Raw genomic sequence first — 21,718 nt, forward strand, 5'->3', positions numbered from 1 at the left:
TTCTATGAAGTTACAAATATTATACACCTACAACCGTAACATATGGAGTTTCAACATGAAATAATTTCCAGTATCAGTGTCCAATACAATATAGGATTATAGCAATTATGCAAATTTATGGTATTATTGGATTCCATTTGTCTTTCCGATCCCATATGCTGATGAAAGTAAACTCAACTCAATAATATTAACTGAGAGTAAAGTGTATTAATTATGAAATAAAGTACATAGATGCTCTTTATTGTATATGACTAAAGATACAGAGATACAGCTTTTAGAAGCATTCTTGGTTGCTTGATGATGTATGTGAACAAACAATAGGGTATTGGCATGTATTCCTTGGTTGCACATGATTGAAATAGTATACTAACCAATATGAACTCTTGTCAGTAACCAAGAAAAGGCTTCAATGTAAAAACTGATATGTTTATATCAACATGCATTTCTGTTCTATTTTTGTATATTCTTTATATCCACATTAATAATTCCTTGTAACACATTGATAGATATAGATGTTGGGACAGTGTTAGGTCCATAGTGGTCACCAGTGCATGTAGTACACAATCTGATGTAGTACACTAATTAATATATGATTCATTCTCTGTAGATATTCTCAGCAGTACCACTTGCAGCTGATTTCAAACCATTTCATAGATTTAATAAGATAGAACAGCCAGCTAGGCAAGTAGATAAACTTGGTGGTAGATTCTCACTTAGTGCTAATCAAAGAGCATCTATACTTGGAGAGGAACAATTACCCGGTGAGCATTATCTAGGGTATTCAGATGTATTCTGGGTACCACAGCATAGGCATGGTCAAGGCCACAGGGGCTTGTTACTATGCAGAGCCTAAATAGCAAACACCAAACATAATAAGGATTGACAGTTTTGGGACCAGTGGTGTCACAGTGTTAGAATTTTTCAATTTTAACAAGCCTGCAAGATGTTAAAAAAAAAAGTAGCATGGTTTCTTGGATGGCTTACAGTTCGAACATGTGTGATACAACAAAAAGTTGTTTCTCTCATTTATTTTATATATAACATGCATCAATATAATGAAACTTTCCCATGCTGGATATTTGGAGCTTGCTTTAAGGAAGGAGCCCCTGTGGTCAAGGCCATACCTATTAAATGGTCATACTGATTTTCACTGATTTATTCCATATAATTTTTCAAAATTTTTATCAAGAGCAAATTGGAATTTTGATTCGGTTCAAAGGTTAATAGTAATAATCATTAGTTATGTGATCATACTTAATAATTCCTCACATTTATAACTTGTGTCATGTTGTTTTTTCTTCTACTAGGTCCATCCTCTATTTTTGATATTATCTCAAAAGAAGACAAAGATAAATTGAAATCAAATACATCAGCTGTCACTTCATCTGTTTCCATGCCAACATCAGTTAGTACATCTCGATTTTCCTCCTCATCCACTCCACTCTTCACTGGTAATGTGAGTGATTTCAAACCATTTGTGAATGATCCTGAAAAACAAAGACGATATGAAGAGTATTTACACAGCAGAAAGAGTGGTATTAAAGGTAATAATGTTTAATGAAAGAATGGAGTGTTATTTAAATCTTGTGACGCAATGACAAAAACCACCAGGACTTCCTTATACAAGTGTTAAATAATGGAAAATGCACCCACGAGATTCAGATATAAACCATAATTCAACAACATATGAACAACAAGTTAATTATGCTGACATTTTGATAAATTATTAAATTATCATTTTGCATTGTCCTTAAAATTAACACCCTTTTCTAATGCTTCAGGCACAGTAAGGGATGAAGCATTTGAAATTTTTGTTAGTGAAGAAAACAAAAACAAAAATTGCACACCGATCAGGAGGAAAAATGCATTCTCTAAGACTTTGCAGTATAAAAATTGTTTCACTGTACCACAACACATGAACATAGAAAAATCTTGGTTGATTTTGTAACACGTCTAAAATCAAGCAGCATGTTACACATCTGATTAAAACAACATAAAATAAAGTGAAGAAAAGTGAAACATTACACTAAAAAAATTATATTAATTAATCAGGTTTCATGTTGGCTGACCACTTTCATTGTACTCCATATTATTTCAGTGACTGGCGTCAAAGATTGAAGATACAATTGACTCTGTATAGATTAAGTTTAAGAGCAAAAGACTTAATTCAACCAATCAATCATGACAAATGTAACATTATATCTCCTACCAGATAATGATAACTCTTCTGGCACAATGACCGAGTGGGAAAAGGAACTTGAGAAAGAAGAGTTTGCCCGCTCTGCTGCCCTCTATCAGCCACTGCGAGGTATGATGGCATCACGGTTTACAAGTGCCAAGTACAGTGATGATACTGATACGGTGGATGTACCAAAAGAAGCAGAGGTATTTTAATCATTAAGTGTGCAAATTCTGTCATAGTTAGATATTAGCAATGCAGATAAAAAGATGAGGAAATACAATCTTCAAAATCATGCTATGCCATTGAAAACCCACAGTATAAATAACATCATGTTTCAATGTAAGTTCTACACTTGTGTCAGTCAAATGTCACCACAGCTGCATACACTTATCTGTATTACATATCAACACAGTTGCATACACTTATCTTCCTCACATGTCACCACAGCTTCATACACTTATCTTCATAACATGTCACCACAGCTGCATACACTTATCTTCATCAAATGTCACCACAGCTGCATACACTTATCTTCATCAAATGTCACAACAGCTGCATACCCTTATCTTCATAACATGTCACCACAGCTGCATACCCTTATCTTCATCAAATGTCACCACAGCTGCATACCCTTATCTTCATCAAATGTCACCACAGCTTCATACACTTATCTTAATCACATGTCACCACAGCTGCATACACTTATCTTTATCAAATGTCATCACAGCTGCATACACTTATCTTCATTACATATCACCACAGCTTCATACACTTATCTTCATCACATGTCACCACAGCTGCATACACTTATCTTCATCACATGTCACCATAGCTTCATACACTTATCTTCATCACATGTCACCATAGCTTCATACACTTATCTTTATCAAATGTCACCACAGCTGCATACACTTATCTTTATTACATGTCACCACAGCTGCATACACTTATCTTCATCACATGTCACCACAGCTACATACACTTATCTTCATCACATGTCACCACAGCTACATACACTTATCTTCATCACATGTCACAACAGCTGCATACACTTATCTTCATCACATGTCACAACAGCTGCATACACTTATCTTTATCACATGTCACAACAGCTGCATACACTTATCTTCATCAAATGTCACAACAGCTGCATACACTTATCTTTATCACATGTCACAACAGCTGCATACACTTATCTTCATCACATGTCACAACAGCTGCATACACTTATCTTCATCACATGTCACCACAGCTGCATACACTTATCTTCATCAAATGTCACAACAGCTGCATACACTTATCTTCATCAAATGTCACAACAGCTGCATACACTTATCTTCATCATATGTCACCACAGCTGCATACACTTATCCTCATCACATGTCACCACAGCTGCATACACTTATCTTAATCACATGTCACTACAGCTGCATACACTTATCTTAATCACATGTCACTACAGCTGCATACACTTATTTTCATCACATGTCACCACAGCTTCATACCCTTATCTTCATCAAATGTCACAACAGCTTCATACCCTTATCTTCATCAAATGTCACAACAGCTGCACACACTTATCCTCATCACATGTCACCACAGCTGCTTACTTATCTTAATCACATGTCACTACAGCGGCATACACTTATTTTCATCACATGTCACAACAGCTGCATACACTTATCTTCATCACATGTCACCACATCTACATACACTTATCTTCATCACATGTCACCACAGCTTCATACCCTTATCTTCATCAAATGTCACAACAGCTGCATACACTTATCTTTATTACATGTCACCACAGCTGCATACTAATCTTAATCACATGTCACTACAGCTGCATACTAATCTTAATCACATGTCACTACAGCTGCTTACTTATCTTAATCACATGTCACTACAGCTGCTTACTTATCTTAATCACATGTCACCACAGCTGCTTACTTATCTTAATCACATGTCACTACAGCGGCATACACTTATTTTCATCACATGTCACAACAGCTTCATACACTTATCTTCATAACATGTCACCACAGCTGCATACACTTATCTTCATCAAATGTCACCACAGCTGCATACACTTATCTTCATTACATATCACCACAGCTTCATACACTTATCTTCATCACATGTCACCACAGCTGCATACACTTATCTTAATCACATGTCACCACAGCTGCATACACTTATCTTCATCACATGTCACCATAGCTTCATACACTTATCTTTATCAAATGTCACCACAGCTGCATACACTTATCTTTATCAAATGTCAACACAGCTGCATACGCTTATCTTTATTACATGTCACCACAGCTGCATACACTTATCTTCATCACATGTCACCACAGCTGCATACACTTATCTTCATCACATGTCACCACAGCTACATACACTTATCTTCATCACATGTCACAACAGCTGCATACACTTATCTTCATCACATGTCACAACAGCTGCATACACTTATCTTTATCACATGTCACAACAGCTGCATACACTTATCTTCACCAAATGTCACCACAGCTACATACACTTATCTTCATCACATGTCACCACAGCTACATACACTTATCTTCATCACATGTCACAACAGCTGCATACACTTATCTTCATCACATGTCACAACAGCTGCATACACTTATCTTTATCACATGTCACAACAGCTGCATACACTTATCTTCATCAAATGTCACAACAGCTGCATACACTTATCTTTATCACATGTCACAACAGCTGCATACACTTATCTTCATCACATGTCACAACAGCTGCATACACTTATCTTCATCACATGTCACCACAGCTGAATACACTTATCTTCATCAAATGTCACAACAGCTGCATACACTTATCTTCATCAAATGTCACAACAGCTGCATACACTTATCTTCATCATATGTCACCACAGCTGCATACACTTATCCTCATCACATGTCACCACAGCTGCATACACTTATCTTAATCACATGTCACTACAGCTGCATACACTTATCTTAATCACATGTCACTACAGCTGCATACACTTATTTTCATCACATGTCACCACAGCTCCATACCCTTATCTTCATCAAATGTCACAACAGCTTCATACCCTTATCTTCATCAAATGTCACAACAGCTGCACACACTTATCCTCATCACATGTCACCACAGCTGCTTACTTATCTTAATCACATGTCACTACAGCGGCATACACTTATTTTCATCACATGTCACAACAGCTGCATACACTTATCTTCATCACATGTCACCACATCTACATACACTTATCTTCATCACATGTCACCACAGCTTCATACCCTTATCTTCATCAAATGTCACAACAGCTGCATACACTTATCTTTATTACATGTCACCACAGCTGCATACTAATCTTAATCACATGTCACTACAGCTGCATACTAATCTTAATCACATGTCACTACAGCTGCTTACTTATCTTAATCACATGTCACTACAGCTGCTTACTTATCTTAATCACATGTCACCACAGCTGCTTACTTATCTTAATCACATGTCACTACAGCGGCATACACTTATTTTCATCACATGTCACAACAGCTTCATACACTTATCTTCATAACATGTCACCACAGCTGCATACACTTATCTTCATCAAATGTCACCACAGCTGCATACACTTATCTTCATTACATATCACCACAGCTTCATACACTTATCTTCATCACATGTCACCACAGCTGCATACACTTATCTTAATCACATGTCACCACAGCTGCATACACTTATCTTCATCACATGTCACCATAGCTTCATACACTTATCTTTATCAAATGTCACCACAGCTGCATACACTTATCTTTATCAAATGTCAACACAGCTGCATACGCTTATCTTTATTACATGTCACCACAGCTGCATACACTTATCTTCATCACATGTCACCACAGCTGCATACACTTATCTTCATCACATGTCACCACAGCTACATACACTTATCTTCATCACATGTCACAACAGCTGCATACACTTATCTTCATTACATGTCACAACAGCTGCATACACTTATCTTTATCACATGTCACAACAGCTGCATACACTTATCTTCACCAAATGTCACAACAGCTGCATACACTTATCTTTATCACATGTCACAACAGCTGCATACACTTATCTTCATCACATGTCACCACAGCTGCATACACTTATCTTCATCAAATGTCACAACAGCTGCATACACTTATCTTTATTACATGTCACCACAGCTGCATACTAATCTTAATCACATGTCACAACAGCTGCACACACTTAACTTAATCATATGTCACCACAGCTTCATACACTTATCTTTATCAAATGTCACCACAGCTGCATACACTTATCTTTATCAAATGTCAACACAGCTGCATACACTTATCTTTATTACATGTCACCACAGCTGCATACACTTATCTTCCTCACATGTCACCACAGCTTCATACACTTATCTTCATCAAATGTCACAACAGCTGCATACACTTATCTTCATCAAATGTTACAACAGCTGCATACACTTATCTTCATCATATGTCACCACAGCTGCATACACTTATCCTCATCACATGTCACCACAGCTGCATACACTTATCTTAATCACATGTCACTACAGCTGCATACACTTATCTTAATCACATGTCACTACAGCTGCATACACTTATTTTCATCACATGTCACCACAGCTTCATACCCTTATCTTCATCAAATGTCACAACAGCTTCATACCCTTATCTTCATCAAATGTCACAACAGCTGCACACACTTATCCTCATCACATGTCACCACAGCTGCTTACTTATCTTAATCACATGTCACTACAGCGGCATACACTTATTTTCATCACATGTCACAACAGCTGCATACACTTATCTTCATCACATGTCACCACATCTACATACACTTATCTTCATCACATGTCACCACAGCTTCATACCCTTATCTTCATCAAATGTCACAACAGCTGCATACACTTATCTTTATTACATGTCACCACAGCTGCATACTAATCTTAATCACATGTCACTACAGCTGCATACTAATCTTAATCACATGTCACTACAGCTGCTTACTTATCTTAATCACATGTCACCACAGCTGCTTACTTATCTTAATCACATGTCACTACAGCGGCATACACTTATTTTCATCACATGTCACAACAGCTTCATACACTTATCTTCATAACATGTCACCACAGCTGCATACACTTATCTTCATCAAATGTCACCACAGCTGCATACACTTATCTTCATTACATATCACCACAGCTTCATACACTTATCTTCATCACATGTCACCACAGCTGCATACACTTATCTTAATCACATGTCACCACAGCTGCATACACTTATCTTCATCACATGTCACCATAGCTTCATACACTTATCTTTATCAAATGTCACCACAGCTGCATACACTTATCTTTATCAAATGTCAACACAGCTGCATACGCTTATCTTTATTACATGTCACCACAGCTGCATACACTTATCTTCATCACATGTCACCACAGCTGCATACACTTATCTTCATCACATGTCACCACAGCTACATACACTTATCTTCATCACATGTCACAACAGCTGCATACACTTATCTTCATCACATGTCACAACAGCTGCATACACTTATCTTTATCACATGTCACAACAGCTGCATACACTTATCTTCATCAAATGTCACAACAGCTGCATACACTTATCTTTATCACATGTCACAACAGCTGCATACACTTATCTTCATCACATGTCACCACAGCTGCATACACTTATCTTCATCAAATGTCACAACAGCTGCATACACTTATCTTCATCAAATGTTACAACAGCTGCATACACTTATCTTCATCATATGTCACCACAGCTGCATACACTTATCCTCATCACATGTCACCACGGCTGCATACACTTATCTTAATCACATGTCACTACAGCTGCATACACTTATCTTAATCACATGTCACTACAGCTGCATACACTTATTTTCATCACATGTCACCACAGCTTCATACCCTTATCTTCATCACATGTCACCACAGCTTCATACCCTTATCTTCATCAAATGTCACAACAGCTTCATACCCTTATCTTCATCAAATGTCACAACAGCTGCACACACTTATCCTCATCACATGTCACCACAGCTGCACACACTTATCTTCATCATATGTCACTACAGCTGCATACACTTATTTTCATCACATGTCACAACAGCTGCATACACTTATCTTCATCACATATCACCACAGCATCATACCCTTATCTTCATCACATGTCACCACATCTACATACACTTATCTTCATCACATGTCACCACAGCTTCATACCCTTATCTTCATCAAATGTCACAACAGCTGCATACACTTATCTTTATTACATGTCACCACAGCTATATACTAATCTTAATCACATGTCACTACAGCTGCATACTAATCTTAATCACATGTCACCACAGCTGCATACTAATCTTAATCACATGTCACCACAGCTGCATACACTTACCTTAATCATATGTCACTACAGCTTCATACACTTATCTTTATCAAATGTCACCACAGCTGCATACACTTATCTTTATCAAATGTCAACACAGCTGCATACACTTATCTTTATTACATGTCACCACAGCTGCATACACTTATCTTCATCACATGTCACCACAGCTACATACACTAATCTTCATCACATGTCACCACAGCTACATACACTTATCTTCATCACATGTCACAACAGCTGCATACACTTATCTTCATCACATGTCACAACAGCTGCATACACTTATCTTTATCACATGTCACAACAGCTGCATACACTTATCTTCATCAAATGTCACAACAGCTGCACACACTTATCCTCATCACATGTCACCACAGCTGCTTACTTATCTTAATCACATGTCACTACAGCTGCATACACTTATTTTCATCACATGTCACAACAGCTGCATACACTTATCTTCATCACATGTCACCACAGCTTCATATCCTTATCTTCATCACATGTCACCACATCTACATACACTTATCTTCATCACATGTCACCACAGCTTCATACCCTTATCTTCATCAAATGTCACAACAGCTGCATACACTTATCTTTATTACATGTCACCACAGCTGCATACTAATCTTAATCACATGTCACTACAGCTGCATACACTTATCTTTATCACATGTCACCACAGCTGCATACACTTATCTTCATCACATGTCACCACAGCTGCATACACTTATCTTCATCACATGTCACCACAGCTTCATACCCTTATCTTCATCAAATGTCACCACAGCTGCATACACTTATCTTCATCACATGTCACCACAGCTGCATACACTTATCTTCATCAAATGTCACCACAGCTGCATACACTTATCTTCATCACATGTCACCACAGCTTCATACCCTTATCTTCATCAAATGTCACCACAGCTGCATACACTTATCTTCATCACATGTCACCACAGCTACATACACTTATCTTCATCACATGTCACCACAGCTACATACTTATCTTCATCACATGTCACCACAGCTACATACACTTATCTTCATCACATGTCACAACAGCTGCATACACTTATCTTCATCACATGTCACAACAGCTGCATATACTTATCTTTATCACATGTCACAACAGCTGCATACACTTATCTTCATCAAATGTCACAACAGCTGCACACACTTATCCTCATCACATGTCACCACAGCTGCATACACTTATCTTCATCACATGTTACAACAGCTGCATACACTTATCTTCATCACATGTCACCACAGCTGCATACACTTATCTTCATCAAATGTCACCACAGCTGCATACACTTATCTTAATCACATGTCACCACAGCTGCATACACTTACCTTAATCACATGTCACCACAGCTGCATACACTTATTTTCATCAAATGTCACCACAGCTGCATACACTTATCTTAATCACATGTCACTACAGCTGCATACACTTATTTTCATCAAATGTCACCACAGCTGCATACACTTATCTTAATCACATGTCACTACAGCTGCATACACTTATTTTCATCAAATGTCACCACAGCTGCATACACTTATCTTAATCACATGTCACTACAGCTGCATACCCTTATCTTTATCACATGTCAAATACTTATCTTCATCAAATACATACAGCTGCATACTTCTTCTACAGTAAGTAAATTAACTGCTGTAATAACCTCATAATATGTTCTGCAGTGCATTTAGTAGATTTCGCATAAATTCTTTTTTATTTGCTGTTATTGTTTGTGATCATATAGGGTGATAAAAATGAACAGGTGAAAGCAGCTGAAATGAAGATGTTTGGTAAATTAACCAGAGATGTACTGGAATGGCATCCAGACCGATTATTGAGCAAAAGATTTAATATACCGGATCCTTATCCAGGGTAAGAGTTTTTATATTTCTATCTCCAAAATTTGATGTCTTAATTTTACATTAATTTTGCTTGTAATCAGAGTGATAACCACCAGAGTTTTGTATCAATCAGAGCTTTAGGCAGTAATCACGAGTGTATGTTGACGTTAACATAAGAGAGATGCATATTTCCAAAGTACGACATAGTGAAAGGCGAAGTACAAATACAAATATATCATTGCACGCACTTTGTATGCTAATTTTGTTGATGCCACGATGTTCTATTTCGCACAAACACCGTGATATGTGCTCAGGATTTTTGTAAAATAATAATAATTCTAAATAAATACACATGTGTGCTTGCCAAAATGAACGATTGTTACCACAATCCGTAGTTATCAGACCTTATATAACCATGGAAGCTCCAGACAATGTTCAGCAGTATGTGAAGTAATACTGTGGTGATATGGGTTTTGATCTGTCCTGTCTTACATCACACTGTGGTGATATGGGTTTTGATCTGCCCTGTCTTACATCACACTGTGGTGATATGGGTTTTGATCTGTCCTGTCTTACATCACACTGTGGTGATATGGGTTTTGATCTGCCCTGTCTTACATCACACTGTGGTGATATGGGTTTTGGATCTGCCCTGTCTTGCCCTGTCTTACATCACACTGTGGTGATAGGGGTTTTTGATCTGCCCTGCCTTACATCACACTGTGGTGATATGGGTTTTTGATCTGCCCTGTCTTACATCACACTGTGGTGATATGGTTTTTGATCTGCCCTGTTTTATATCACACTGTGGTGATATGGGTTTTTGATCTGTCCTGTATTACATCACACTGTGGTGATATGGGTTTTTGATCTGCCCTGTCTTATGTCACATTGTGGTGATATGGGTTTTTGATCTGTTCTGTCTTACATCACACTGTGGTGATATGGGTTTTTGATCTGCCCTGTCTTACATCACACTGTGGTGATATGGTTTTTGATCTACCCTGTGTTACATCACACTGTGATTATATGGGTTTTGATCTGTCCTGTCTTACATCACACTGTGGTGATATGGGTTTTGGATCTGCCCTGTCTTATGTCACACTGTGGTGATATGGGTTTTGATCTGCCCTGTCTTACATCACACTGTGTTGATATGTATTTTTGATCTGCCCTGTCTTATGTCACGCTGTGGTGATATGGGTTTTTGATCTGCCCTGTCTTACATCACACTGTGGTGATATGGGTTTTTGATCTGTTGTGTGTTACATCACACTGTGGTGATATGGGTTTTTGATCTGCCCTGTCTTGCATCACACTGTGGTGATATGGGTTTTTGATCTGCCCTGTCTTACATCACACTGTGGTGATATGGTTTTTGATCTGCCCTGTCTTACATCACACTGTGGTGATATGGGTTTTTGATCTGTCCTGTGTTACGTCACACTGTGGTGATATGGGTTTTTGATCTGCCCTGTGTTACATCACACTGTGGTGATATGGGTTTTTGATCTGCCCTGTCTTATGTCACACTGTGGTGATATGGGTTTTTGATCTGTCCTGTGTTACGTCACACTGTGGTGATATGGGTTTTTGATCTGCCCTGTCTTACGTCACACTGTGGTGATATAGGTTTTTGATCTGCCCTGTGTTACATCACACTGTGGTGATATGGGTTTTTGATCTGCCCTGTCTTACGTCACACTGTGGTGATATAGGTTTTTGATCTGCCCTGTGTTACATCACACTGTGGTGATATGGGTTTTTGATCTGCACCCTGTGTTACATCACACTGTGGTGATATGGGTTTTTGATCTGCCCTGTCTTACGTCACACTGTGGTGATATAGGTTTTTGATCTGCCCTGTGTTACACCACACTGTGGTGATATAGGTTTTTGATCTGCCCTGTGTTACATCACACTGTGGTGATATGGGTTTTTGATCTGTCCTGTATTACATCACACTGTGGTGATATGGGTTTTTGATCTGTCCTGTATTACATCACACTGTGGTGATATAGGTTTTTGATCTGCCCTGTGTTACATCACACTGTGGTGATATGGGTTTTTGATCTGTCCTGTATTACATCACACTGTGGTGATATGGGTTTTTGATCTGTCCTGTATTACATCACACTGTGGTGATATGGATATTTGATCTGCCCTGTATTACATCACACTGTGGTGATATGGATATTTGATCTGTCCTGTATTACATCACACTGTGGTGATATGTATATTTGATCTGCCTTGTACTACATCACACTGTGGTGATATGGGTTTTTGATCTACCCTGTGTTACATCACACTGTGGTGATATGGGTTTTTGATCTGCCCTGTCTTACATCACACTGTGGTGATATGGGTTTTTGATCTACCCTGTGTTACATCACACTGTGGTGATATGGGTTTTTGATCTGTTGTGTGTTACATCACACTGTGGTGATATGGGTTTTTGATCTGCCCTGTCTTACATCACACTGTGGTGATATGGGTTTTTTATCTACCCTGTGTTACATCACACTGTGGTGATATAGGTTTTTGATCTGCCCTGTGTTACATCACACTGTGGTGATATGGGTTTTTGATCTGCCCTGTCTTATGTCACACTGTGGTGATATGGGTTTTTGATCTGTTGTGTGTTACATCACACTGTGGTGATATGGGTTTTTGATCTGCCCTGTCTTACGTCACACTGTGGTGATATGGGTTTTTGATCTGTTGTGTGTTACATCACACTGTGGTGATATGGGTTTTTGATCTGCCCTGTCTTACATCACACTGTGGTGATATGGGTTTTTGATCTGCCCTGTGTTACATCACACTGTGGTGATATAGGTTTTTAATCAGCCCTGTCTTACGTCACACTGTGGTGATAGTGGTTTTTGATCTGTCCTGTGTTACGTCACACTGTGGTGATATGGGTTTTTGATCTGCCCTGTCTTACGTCACACTGTGGTGATATGTGTTTTTGATCTGTTGTGTGTTACATCACACTGTGGTGATATGGGTTTTGATCTGCCCTGTCTTACATCACACTGTGGTGATATGGGTTTTGATCTGCCCTGTCTTACATCACACTGTGGTGATATGGGTTTTGATCTGTCCCGTCTTACATCACACTGTGGTGATATGGTTTTTGATCTGTCCTGTCTTACATCACACTGTGGTGATATGGGTTTTGGATCTGTCCTGTCTTACATCACACTGTGGTGATATGGGTTTTTGATCTACCCTGTGTTACATCACACTGTGATTATATGGGTTTTGATCTGTCCTGTCTTACATCACACTGTGGTGATATGGGTTTTGGATCTGCCCTGTCTTGCCCTGTTTTATATCACACTGTGGTGATATGGGTTTTTGATCTGCCCTGTCTTACATCACACTGTGGTGATATGGGTTTTGATCTGTCCTGTCTTACATCACACTGTGGTGATATGGGTTTGATCTGCCCTGTCTTACATCACACTGTGGTGATATGGGTTTTGGATCTGCCCTGTCTTACATCACACTGTGGTGATATGGGTTTTTGATCTGCCCTGTCTTACATCCCACTGTGGTGATATGGGTTTTTGATCTGCCCTGTTTTACATCACACTGTGGTGATATGGGTTTTTGATCTGTTGTGTGTTATATCCCACTGTGGTGATATGGGTTTTTGATCTGCCCTGTCTTACATCACACTGTGGTGATATGGTTTTTGATCTGCCCTGTCTTACATCACACTGTGGTGATATGGGTTTTGATCTGTCCTGTCTTACATCACACTGTGGTGATATGGGTTTTGATCTGCCCTGTCTTACATCACACTGTGGTGATATGGGTTTTGGATCTGCCCTGTCTTACATCACACTGTGGTGATATGGGTTTTGATCTGTCCTGTCTTACATCCCACTGTGGTGATATGGGTTTTTGATCTGCCCTGTTTTATATCACACTGTGGTGATATGGGTTCTTGATCTGCCCTGTCTTACATCACACTGTGGTGATATGGGTTTTGATCTGCCCTGTCTTACATCACACTGTGGTGATATGGGTTTTGATCTGTCCTGTGTTACATCACACTGTGGTGATAGGGGTTTTTGATCTGCCCTGTCTTACATCACACTGTGTTGATATGGGTTTTGATCTGTCCTGTGTTACATCACACTGTGGTGATAGGGGTTTTTGATCTGCCCTGCCTTACATCACACTGTGTTGATATGGGTTTTGATCTGCCCTGTCTTACATCACACTGTGGTGATATGGGTTTTTGATCTGTCCTGCCTTACATCACACTGTGACTGTGGTGATATGGGTTTTTGATCTGTCCCGTCTTACATCACATTGTGGTGATATGGGTTTTTGATCTGTTCTGTCTTACATCACACTGGTGATATGGGTTTTTGATCTGTTCTGTCTTACATCACACTGTGGTGATACGGGTTTTTGATCTGTCCTGCCTTACATCACACTGTGACTGTGGTGATATGGGTTTTTGATCTGTCCCGTCTTACATCACATTGTGGTGATATGGGTTTTTGATCTGCCCTGTCTTACATCACACTGTGGTGATATGGTTTTTGATCTGCCCTGTCTTACATCACACTATGGTGATATGGTTTTTGATCTGTCCTGTCTTACATCACACTGTGGTGATATGGTTTTTGATCTGCCCTGTCTTACATCACACTGTGGTGATATGGTTTTTGATCTGTCCTGTCTTACATCACACTGTGGTGATATGGGTTTTTGAACTGCCCTGTCTTATGTCACACTATAGTGATATGCAAGTTATGCATGTGATGACATGTCATATTCCATATTTGGACGTTGCATTACATCATAGTTGTACTCTATCAGAGTCTTAATCTATTGCATTCCATCATCCTTGAATCTACATATGACATTAAACTTGGTGATGAGTATGTCACATATAATATGGAAAATCTTATTTTGCCATCCCTTCACAGTACATCAAGTTCACAAACAGAGAGGTTTAGATTATGCACAGAAATATTAATAATGTTCTTGAGTACACCAAGTATATTGACCAAGGTCACACAAAATATAATAAATAGCTCCCTCAATCATAAAAAGTCATTCTTTACAGAACACTTGTTTTTCTGAACCTCTGTGGTCACATTTCCATTTTAGGATTGTGACTTGGTCGCTTTGTTTGGTTATAGCCTAGAGCAAGATTAGATTAGTTTCTAGTTGTTTCTTGTTTTACAAGCTACTTATATGTTGGATCTTCCTTACATACACTATGCATGTTTTGGTTATGAGTTGGTGGTAGGCTCTGTGTGTTCTCATTGTCTTATCAATAGATGACCTTGAAACCCAGAGGTCATTCACTCTGATTCAGAAAGACATTTAATGATTATATGTTAAACATTGAAGCCATTGAATAATCGTTCTTTTACGGTACAGTGGTTGGGTGATAGTGGACGGTGAACATGACAAGCATTCTGCGTATTGGTGCAGATACAATGACGACATAATAGAGTTGATCAGTGGAGCATACGATAAATCAGTATGGGTGTTCTTGCCCTGGTGCCAAAAGTTCAAACATTATGTACTGCCAGCCAATATCCTTAGTTTCTATTGACTGAGATTTGAGATGGCATACTACTTTTTAATCACAAAGTATATTTGTCTTCTCTTTAAGGTTTTCCAACTAACTAGCATGACACAATTCCTATTACTGTAAGCATTTGAACACCATCATTCAAAATTTTTTGCAAATTTCTACTTTAATATTTTTCCATATGTCTGCAAGTCAAGTCAGATTGAAAAATATCTTTGAAAAAAATGGAGAAATTTATTTTGCGAAAAGTGAAAAAAGTTTACTTTGGTACTTAAAGGATCGAAGGATAATTTGATGTTTTTAGTGTCTTCTTGATTTTTCTCTGACATGTCAATACAGATTCTATTCTAGTAATCTATTGTACATTACATTGATTTTTAATAATTAGTCTTATTATACAGCGTGCCATAATTTTGCGGTATTTTACGGGGTATTTTCATCCTACCATATTAGGAAATTTGAATTCCCAAAATTGAATGATTATGCGCGTAAGCGTCCTCTAATAATAATAACAAACATGGCTGCCACTAGGGTTTGGCCGGACTCCGCACAAGGCATTTTGGCATTTCCATGGTGTATCCTTGGAAGGAAAAGATGTATAATAATAAGGTTATTACGAGAATACCTCAAAGTATGCACTCAGACAGTATGACGGGCATCGACCGACCTCCGCTTTGATATTCTCACCTAGAGAGGAGTGTAACATGCGAGATCAACAGGTTGTACTGGTAGCATTTCCAATAGAATTTACCTTTTATAGTCATTGTATAATATTATAGTTATAGGAAAACATAGTTGCTTGAAATATACATAAATTTTAGAGACATTTCGTTTTGTTCATTCAACCTTGTGTGATGTAGCTATCAACATTCCTGAATTGGCTCGAGAGTTTTATTTTATTTTGTTAATTCTTCAAACTATTGCTCCTATTGTCTGACCTGCTGAAAAGCTCTATTGTCAACATGTCACGACTGTTGATGTATAACCAGTGAACCAAGATACTGCCCTCTGTGGTTGAGTAAAAGGTTATATTCATAGTAAATTTCTAGTGTGCAGTGATAAGTACATGATTTGTGCCTCTATTTCATATTATGAAATTCTTTAATAAATCACCTATCTTTGTACTGTACTGTTCTATGCATACCACATATTTGCTATGTCCTTGAATGTTATTAAGGAGAGACTGTGAGACTGGCACAAGTATATACCAGTGTCCTGAGAGGCATTCATGTGTGGCACGTGCCCTGAAGTAACAAAGGGAATTCTACTAGACAAAGATACTGATGAATTGTGCTCTAGGCTGAACTATTAAAGTGTCAAAATCTTCCTATGAACATTAAGTTCAAGCATATACATAGTACCACATAGTTTCACAATAATTTTTCTGTGTTGATAATATTTACTACAGCTTAGAGTGTTTAATGTTAAAGAATGATGACGTAGCAGTATTTACTTGTCCTTAAATAAAGAAAAATATTCCAAACTAAGGTTGTCCTATTCTCATTGACTAGGACATCTAAGTCATCAATCATATTGTTGTGTTCTTGTAAAGTACTTGGCTGACCTTTCACACCCATGGCATTCCATTACACTTATCTTTTGTCACTATATCTGCCTACCTTTCACTGTTCTGAGTGCCTTCTATAGTGATCTTTTTAGTTCCTTTGTAATTCCATGCATCGACACAATAACGCCCACACTGTGACCCTCATAGGTTACGAATGTTCAGTCTGTGATATTATGGAGTTACAGAGTTATAGTTTTTTTAGCTTATTGTGAAACACTATGAAACATACTCTAATAATATACAGAATAAGAAATTTGTAGCAGTCATTATCTTGAGTACTGGTTTGCAGTGGTATTTAAATTCACATTACAGACTACAGGGTTCTCTCTAGAGCATTATAGAGTGTGCCCCCCCCCCTCCCTTCTTTATTTTTATATTAACAATTGAGCTTAATTATCATAACAATAAAGGCAATAAACGCAGTCCCTGAGAACACTGGACTAGTTAAATTTCTACCAACTTGTCCTGAAAAGGTTCTATATATATATATACCTACCATCGATAACAAAGCGAAAGCTGCATCAGACTCATGATTGGTAGTTCGGATTCTACATGCATGTGTATGCTACAGTTTGGATTTCAGGTTAAGTGTGTGTATTGTGAACGTTATAGACATTCTGCAATAATAGCAATATCATGGTCACAGAAACAGTAAAAAATATCACCAGATAATCAACTTAAATTGAGAGACCAAATTGCATTTTGAGGTATATAATCACAGATGAGGAACGATAAATTGACATTGGATAAAAGATGCACAGTGCTGTTTTCCCAAGATAGTAAAAGTTGATCGTTTATGATCATGACAACTGTTCCATAACAGAGCCAACAAATATGGAAAGCTGTATTTGTTATTGTAGCTTATCACATTGTCTAGCTGCCCTTATGTTCATGTTCTATTTACACCATGATATAATCACAGTTATTTGTAATTATTCACTTCATATTCAGGAACTTACGATTTAATTGCCTGAAAAGTCCTATTATTTCATACTACAGAAGATTATTCTTACAAACTATCACTTTTATTATACATGTATCAACCTACATGGTAGTAAGTTGAGTAAGTAAACTATATGTAAACATCTAATTCAGCTTTAGATTAGACCATGGACTTACTAACACATGATGAACCACTCAGTTAAGAGGATTAAAAAAAGCACTTGAGAAAGTTTACTTTTGGTATTATAATGTGTTAAAATCCTCTTCAAATGTTGACTTACCAATAAACATTCAGATAAAACATGATAAAACAAGATCAAAGTAATTGGATGAGTCTTGCTGTCATTAAAAGGGGTGTGTACGTCACATGAAAAATGTTATTTTTCATACCATTTACCAATTTCAATGCGCATTTAAAAACAACGACTGAGACGCATGCGCAGTTCCCCCCACGTAACAGCTGACCTTTTCAAACACCAATCGACAGAAGATCAACAGAAGTTTGTTGATGATTGGGTGAGTTACAGTACTTTTTGTGGTTTTTGAAATTTTAGCTTTAATTTTTTATTGTATGATATTTCAACTATACCTTGATTTGCGACAAATGAGTTTAATATCAGATCCGAATTTTTATTAATCCTGTTTTTTACCGTGGTTGATGTTAGTGATAGCACAAGATAGCAGGGTATTGAGCTCCACTAGGTGCGCGTCGCATCTTTGCTGCGGAAAATAATGATTATTTTTGTAATTTTTTGGTAAAAAGTGATATTTTCGAATTCTTGTTGAAAACAAGTCTGATTGCTTTGATACTATACATATTGTTCATTTTCTATTGATATATTCAGTTCTTTAATTGAAATATGTATTGCTAACAGTGGAGCTATCTCAGCCCATAGGCTGCTTGTATAAAGATGATTTATTGAGGGAATATTTATCATTGTTTCTAGTTTTATTATCTACTAATTTGGTTTACTATATTCGAAGCACCTTTTCAATAGAAGTGTAAACCAGAAACCACATTTGTTGTACGGTGAATCATTAAAATTAATTGACAACAGAAACACCTCTGTAATTTAAGTGCATGTGTCACTAATGAAACAAATACACTACTTCAAATACAGTTACAATAATTATCCATACTCAGCAGTGGCAACAACACTGTTACCATACTCGATGGTCACAGGGCCGGTAAAGCATAATAACATAATGATTTACCAGTTCCAGTGCGACTAACAACAAACACATCAGTCTAGGAATTAAGTATAGCTTGAATAGCTTTGGTCTGAATATCTGTGAGTTGTATGATGTCTTGATATTGTCGCTTTATTGCCTCAATATTCAAGCCAACACAGCTTGGCCAAGCACTAGCTTTGATGAAAGAAGCAATCTGATTGGCTGTTAATAATCTGTGAGGGCACTGTCATATACATATATTCCTAATGAAATACCTCAAGGTGACCATATGATAACCTGAATGTGCCAAATGACTCTGAGAACTGCTGAGTAAAACTGCATGCACAAAGACAGTATAGATGTATGATAAAAGTAATAACTATAATTTTTTGGGTAAAAGAGTATGTTCTGAATCCAATAAATCTCACAACTAATTCCTAATGTGACATATATGAAAGCTGTTTTCAATAAAAATATGTACAAAAATTTTTATATCAAAAATTATATTATCAGTATGACAAAATTGCTGCTATGACAACACATTGCCCAGTTTGGAGGAGATATTTAACAATAAAATACAAGTTTTTTATTCAGAGCACACAGGTCTTTGTTTATTACACAGAAACGGTGAAATAGGTATTTTCACTAAAATTAGATTAAGTGTTCACTGACTATGAATTGAATAGGGTAGACATCGGAGGCCGAAATCTAGTCTCAAACCACAGTCCCCCTTTAACAAAGAAAATGCAATCACAGTAACCATAAAAGAACTGCATTTTTTCACAGCATGAACAAAACTTCGATTGGCCCTTCTCAGATTTGTTCATATCTTCAAATTTCTATTTTTGATGAATATTTTTGTATTTTTTGGTAAAAATTGTTATTTTCGACTTCTTCTTAAAAAAGGCTGTCCCAATTGCTTTGACCCATATTTTATATGTAGTCACCTTGACTTGACCTTAGTCATTTGTTCATTTTGTGATGACACTTTCAATTCTCTAATTTTAAAGGATATGTTTGTGATTATTGGTAAAAAATGCTATTTTCAACTGTCTGTCAAACCATCTATAGATACATATCACAGATAAATTCTCATACTTTTGAATATGCTATGAAATTCCTGCAACATTTACTGTACTATGTGTCAATGCAGTACCCATGTTGACTATTTGAAATTTGTAGTTATTGTTCTCATAAAATTTGCATATTGAAATTTTGCCAGGTGGACCCTTATATGTAAGATTTGCATATGAATATTTATTATCTAACTCCAGATAACTCAATAGCTGGCGTGTCTGTCACATGATTCATTGTGTGATCTTTGAATCCAGCCTTTTCGGTTTCTTGTGATGTCTTGTGATCTGTATAAAGCTTTCAGACAATTTATGAGGAGAACAAAGCCAATAAACATACTAGAACAATCAGGCCCGTAGTTTGGGGGGGTTCGGGGGGTTTCGGTTGAACCCCCTAAATTTTGGAAGTGAATAGATTTATGATCGTAGATTAGAACATAATAAAACAAACAGTATTAATTAAAATAATTATCATTGTTTAAATCACTTGACTCCGTGAGGTAACTATCAGAGTAATGTAATGAGTAATGCATAGTAATGAGCATTTAGGTGGCAACGAGCTTTAAATGTCAATCGTGAAGTTATGCCGTCTCAGCTCAACAGCAGCCAACCAAAACAGGTTGTTATAAATAGGCAAGCTTTTATTCGGTTTTTCCCGCGATGGTGTAATGAAGATCGCGTTCAAGCACCTGATGTTAAATATTAAAACAACATTGAAACAATAATGTAATGGTAGTCACTTTCTGAATGATGTGGTGGTCCTGAATAGGGCAGTTTGTCTTGTGCTAATGTTCGCTCAGTTAGTAAAGTGTGGAGATCGAACGGGATTGA

General features: G+C 37.4%; 1 protein-coding gene across 1 annotated transcript in view; it reads left to right on the top strand.

The window, feature by feature from the left end:
* Positions 1–21,718, top strand: part of LOC100374744 (G patch domain-containing protein 1-like) — a 42,493-nt gene that overhangs the window by 5,755 nt on the left and 15,020 nt on the right. The window contains exons 9-12 of the mRNA XM_006822531.2: positions 608–761; positions 1,308–1,544; positions 2,213–2,385; positions 10,464–10,591. Of these exons, the coding sequence (XP_006822594.1) occupies positions 608–761; positions 1,308–1,544; positions 2,213–2,385; positions 10,464–10,591 (692 nt within the window). The remainder of the gene's footprint in view (positions 1–607; positions 762–1,307; positions 1,545–2,212; positions 2,386–10,463; positions 10,592–21,718) is intronic.

This window comes from Saccoglossus kowalevskii, chromosome 6 (assembly GCF_978046115.1).
Source record: "Saccoglossus kowalevskii chromosome 6, keSacKowa6.1, whole genome shotgun sequence".
NCBI classification, from domain to species: Eukaryota; Metazoa; Hemichordata; class Enteropneusta; family Harrimaniidae; genus Saccoglossus; species Saccoglossus kowalevskii.